The sequence below is a fragment of the Triticum aestivum genome, chromosome 5D, assembly GCF_018294505.1.
Source record: "Triticum aestivum cultivar Chinese Spring chromosome 5D, IWGSC CS RefSeq v2.1, whole genome shotgun sequence".
Lineage (NCBI taxonomy): Eukaryota > Viridiplantae > Streptophyta > Magnoliopsida > Poales > Poaceae > Triticum > Triticum aestivum.
Genome location: NC_057808.1, coordinates 56,672,366 through 56,677,273, shown reverse-complemented (window position 1 = coordinate 56,677,273; position 4,908 = coordinate 56,672,366). Strand labels below are relative to the sequence as shown.

Here is a 4,908-nt window from a genome sequence, read left to right as displayed (position 1 = left end):
TCTTTCTTCACAAGTTGCGAACTCATGACACAAGCACAACTCCATTCCTCTCCCTCTCTCTCTTGCTTGCTTGGCCTGTTCCTCTCTCATCGCATCAGCAAAGAGATAGAGAGAGATGTCGATGAGCTTCCTGAGCATGGTGGAGACGGAGCTGCCGCCGGGGTTCCGGTTCCACCCGAGAGACGACGAGCTCATCTGCGACTACCTCGCGCCCAAGGTCACTGGCAAGGTCGGCTTCTCCGGCCGCCGCCCGCCCATGGTCGACGTCGACCTCAACAAGGTCGAGCCATGGGACCTCCCCGGTACGTCTCTCTCTCTCTCTCTCTCTCTCTCTCTCTCTCTCTCCTTTGCACCGATGTGAAGTGACTAGTATTAATTAGACGCAATCAAGAATTCCTTGTACGATCTTGCATGGATGCATATCGATCGAGAGAGAGAGAGATAGGACGGTGGAGAGAGAAAATGTGTTCCACATGCAACGTTCTTGGCCTTTTCTGTTCAATCCAACTTTTTCCGTTCCCTTCCTTTGATTTTGTTCTCCTTTTATTTCCCCCCGTTGGTGTTGCTTCCGTGCTAAGAAACATGCCAAAGCCCGCAATGTGTTGTGCACATATAGCATGCACACTAAACTGCACCCTTTTGTCTTATCTCATTTCTATCAAGGACAAGCTGAAAAAAACCTTCCTCCAGCGTTTCTTCTATGCGCGGAGTTCTTTCTCCCTCATGGAAATCCAAACGAATCTGATTTATTATAAACTTTCGGAACCGGAAACCGTCTTTGAAGTTTGAAAATTAACTATTAATACTTGACTTGGAGTACTCTTTGAAACTTCACAAAAAGAATAGTTCTAGTAGGCATGCAGTTGGTCCATAAACTGGAACTGCTAGTGATTTTTCTTATATTGTTCCATAGCTATTTGCAATCTTATCGATTGATCATGCGCGTGCATATTTTTTAAAAGGATCTTTGATCTTTGATGTGGCAGTCTGAAACGGGGGTCGCTTTCTGGTTAGGCTCTGATAAAGGAATATGTCAAGTGGGGGACTTCCAAAAAATGAAAGAGTTATAGCCTTTACCAATTCCACTTTGCTAGAAAAAGTGTGGTTAACTCGAATCTAGAATCTTTTTCTTGTTCTTCACAATTCCAGCTTCCCAAATCATTTTCTCACCTTCAGATGCATACGTAATTTTCTTTATCTTCTATATTATGTCAAAGAAAAAAATGATCTCTAAGCTTACGTACATATATTTTTAGTAAATTATCCTATCTAATTTGGTGTATTGTGCATAAACTATTATTTCGTGTCCCCTTGGTCAATGTATGATCTCTAGCTAGCGCCGCGCATGCTGAGCACCGTGTTATACTTTTATCTATATATGAATAGAAACCTTTGATCTAGCTAGGGGGGTGTTATGCAGAAACTATTATTTATACACACCTATATATTTTGCGATAATTTGCATCGTTGTGTTCCAATAAGAATTCATGAAAAAAGTGCATACAGAGCGAGGATCTTCCATTTACTCCAAGGCTGGTACTGAAATTTCAGGCCTTCTAAAAGGCTAAAATCATAGTAATACGCTATATATATGCATACAATTTCTGGTCTTCTAAATATAATAGATCAACCATAATGTGTTGTAGACAAGACAAATAATGCTTGTTCCAGAAAAAAAGATGGTGAGACGATGTGAGGAAAATTTTAAACATCTACTTAGTTCACATGTGGTTCAACATTCCTTGTCTTGCGATTTATTTTATTTCCAACGTCTATCCTTTAAATCCCTTTTTGTGAAAAATCATAATTTGAATCTATGCACTACTTTATGGGGAAAATATATAATTTTAGCCTTTAAATTACTGTTGCACAATCTACCATCACCACTACCAAGTTCACTAGGCAACTGTTTTTTTTAATTCAGTGGGCTAAAAGGAAATGAAAAACAGTAGTAATAATAATTAGAAGAATAAATATAACCCAGCAAAAAAAGAATTTGGCGCCGTCCAGATTTGAACCAGAGATCTTCAGCGTGTGAAACGGACGTGCTAGACCAACTATACCACGACACCTTTCAGTTCTGTTAATGCAACAAGCATATATATTATGACGTCATCATCACCTATATATAGGCTAAAAAAGGAGCGCAAAAAAATTGTGGCATCGTCCGGGTTCAAACCGGAGATCTTCAGCGTGTAAAACTGACGTGCTAGACCAACTACACCACGACACCTGTACAGTACATTAACGCATCATATTTAATTTATTAAGCCAGGATTACCGGGCCAATTATGACGTCACCCTGGATGCATCCCTTCCCTGGGGTACGACAAACTGCCAAATCTTTGCATGCTGTGGGCTCACTGCAAGGTCACAGGCCATACATCTTAATTGATAACATCTAGATGGCTGTCTTCTAACTCTAGTCTACCACTTGCTCATCACGATTATTTCTAGTGGTAAATAAGCCGACTTCCATTAAAAGGGGCCAGTTGTGACAAAAAAAAGAAGGTGGGGGGAGGGTCGATGAGATCGACGTGGTCTGTTCCGTCTCTGGGATGCGCGGTTTTATCGAAACGTGTCAATGTCACCGTCAAAAGGATAGAACACATGATGGAGAAACCCCGGTTGTGGTACCTCAAGCTTTTTTAGTGCTTTGTCATCGTTTATTTGTGGGACCAATTTGATACCTTAGCGGCTACTGCTTTTGATTATATCTTTCTTTACCATGTTGGTATCTTTATATTATCTTTCATTTCTTATCAGTGACTGCATCGGTGGGCGGCAAAGAATGGTATTTCTACAGCCTAAAGGATCGGAAATATGCGACGGGGCAGCGCACAAACCGAGCTACTGTGTCGGGATACTGGAAGGCGACTGGGAAGGATAGGGTGGTGGCACGACGAGGCGCCCTAGTGGGGATGAGGAAGACATTGGTGTTCTACCAAGGGAGGGCCCCTAAAGGGAGGAAGACTGAATGGGTGATGCATGAATACAGGCTGGAGGGTGCACATGAGCAAGCTTCCAAGGTAATAAGCTGCCACTAAAACCCTAGATCATGCATGAAACAAATGAATATATCATATGTAATGTTCAGTGAGTAGTGGTGTGCAAAGCCATCGATTGATTTATTTATTTTCCGTTATGCAAAACATATTCATCTGCATAGCTATGACCTAGGTAGGTACAAATTGGGTGGGCACAACCAATCGTATAGGAGATCTCTTGCAGTGTCTAAGCTTGTATTTAATAGTGGTTTTCAAGTTTGACGTACTGTACACATGAGATGGACTTCTTGACCTGTCATTTTCTGTTTATTTATTTATATTCAAAAGAAAAAAAAACCATCTACTTATTGGTTGCTACTTGCCAATTAATTTTCTAGGGGGACTGGTCATTTTCATCCACCGGTTTTGTTGCGGTAGACGTTCTATTTAATAAGGACTGATTTGGTCTAATTTTTAAAATAAATAAAAGGAAAATGGTGGGCTGATCTTAACATATAGTATAGGTTAGCTGTTATGGATAATGACAACATATACCAACTACTTGAAGTACCATTTTCTTTTGTCTCAAATAGTTTTTTTATTGTTCAAATAGTTCAATGAAGTTCATATTTAACATTGTTTAAAAAGATAGTAGAAGCACTAAACTTTCTTGATGTTATGATTTTTATTGCGGTTAAGCATAAAAGTAGACACACCACCACATGGAATGCGCTCCTCTAGAACACACTTACAACTGATAGAGACCGGGAATAAATATATGATTCAGACAAAGTTCTTAATGAATTTCATATGTAAACCTGTGGTGACTTTGCAAACAAGTTGGTCATCTGTAATCCAGGATAGTGAAGTGGATTAGTTAGATTCTTAGCCAGCTTTCTTGCCAAAAAAAAAAGAAGAAGATTCTTGGCAAGCTGCAAATAGGCAAAACTTATCCAATCCAAATAAAAAGAGGTGACCAAACAAAGTAACCAAAATGTAAAAGGTAAATCTTACCAATTCTCCAAAAGAAAAAGGAAAATGCTTGGTTGGATGCATGAACCAATCAGGGTTAGATAGGATGGTCCTGTCCACATCACTTCACTGTGACAAGTGATGCACTCAAGAGCAAGTACAGTGACAGTGATCACCAAGATCTCATTCACATCACCTTGTAAGACTGCACCTACCATTGAACTACTGACTAATCAATGCTCTCTTCTTGATCCTCATGTGTTTTCAGCAGGAGGACTGGGTCCTGTGCAGAGTCATCTGCAAGAAGAAATCAGGAGTTGGTGCCACCCCCAGGCCAAGGAACCTCACCAACATCGTCCATGGCACATCCACAGACACCTCCTCACCACCACTGCCGCCTCTCATGGACACCACCCTAGCACAGCTCCAGGCCACCATGAACACCTCCGCCGCCGCCGCACTTGAGCAAGTGCCCTGCTTCTCCAGCTTCAGTAATAACAGTGCCAGCAACAGCAGCTACCTCCCCATGGTGACAGGCAACAGTAATGGCATGAGCTACCTGGACCATGGCCTGCCTGACTTTGGGAGCTACCTAGACCCCGCCTTGAACTGTGACAAGAAGGTCCTTAAGGCAGTGCTGAGCCAGCTGAGCTCCATGGGTGGTGAGGTGGTGCCGAGCATGTCTCCTCAGATGGCTGCTGCAGTGAGCTCTACTTGGAACCACTTCTAGGCAAATTTGTTTATTTATCGAGACAACATAAGCAGACAGCTGGCTAGCTAGTAGTTAATCTGCAGTGTGTGTGATGATTTCATATCAAAATGTATAATTATGTCTGTTTGGTGCAATGTTTCTTGAGTGTGAGTATTAGTAGAGGACGCGGTGATTTTCTTTTTCTCCAGTCGATTTTGGAGGACTAAAACCCTGGAATGATTTTTTTTTGGAGAACCA

At 41.5% G+C, this 4,908-nt stretch overlaps 1 protein-coding gene and 1 non-coding gene across 3 annotated transcripts; one reads left to right on the top strand and one right to left on the bottom strand.

Moving 5' to 3' along the window:
• On the top strand, positions 1 to 4,908 carry LOC123119417 (NAC domain-containing protein 21/22). Of its 2 annotated transcripts, none has more exons than XM_044539222.1 (3): positions 1 to 302; positions 2,767 to 3,029; positions 4,231 to 4,908. In XM_044539222.1, the coding sequence occupies exons 1-3, from the start codon at positions 116 to 118 to the stop codon at positions 4,687 to 4,689; spliced, it is 909 nt and encodes a 302-aa protein (XP_044395157.1). In that variant the 5' UTR covers positions 1 to 115; the 3' UTR covers positions 4,690 to 4,908. The 2 variants fall into 2 exon arrangements, with proteins under 2 accessions (XP_044395157.1, XP_044395156.1); XM_044539221.1 differs by having other exon boundaries at positions 4,228 to 4,908.
• Positions 2,159 to 2,233, bottom strand: TRNAV-UAC (transfer RNA valine (anticodon UAC)). Its single transcript has one exon. It is a non-coding gene; the product is annotated as a tRNA-Val (tRNA).

Bases quoted from the DNA above. Each gene is read 5' to 3' on its own strand.
- LOC123119417 (XM_044539221.1), top strand. From the start codon at position 116: ATGTCGATGAGCTTCCTGAGCATGGTGGAGACGGAGCTGCCGCCGGGG. The intron at 303-2,766 runs GTACGTCTCTCT...ATTTCTTATCAG, and splicing joins CGAGCCATGGGACCTCCCCG to TGACTGCATCGGTGGGCGGC. The intron at 3,030-4,227 runs GTAATAAGCTGC...ATGTGTTTTCAG, and splicing joins CACATGAGCAAGCTTCCAAG to CAGGAGGACTGGGTCCTGTG.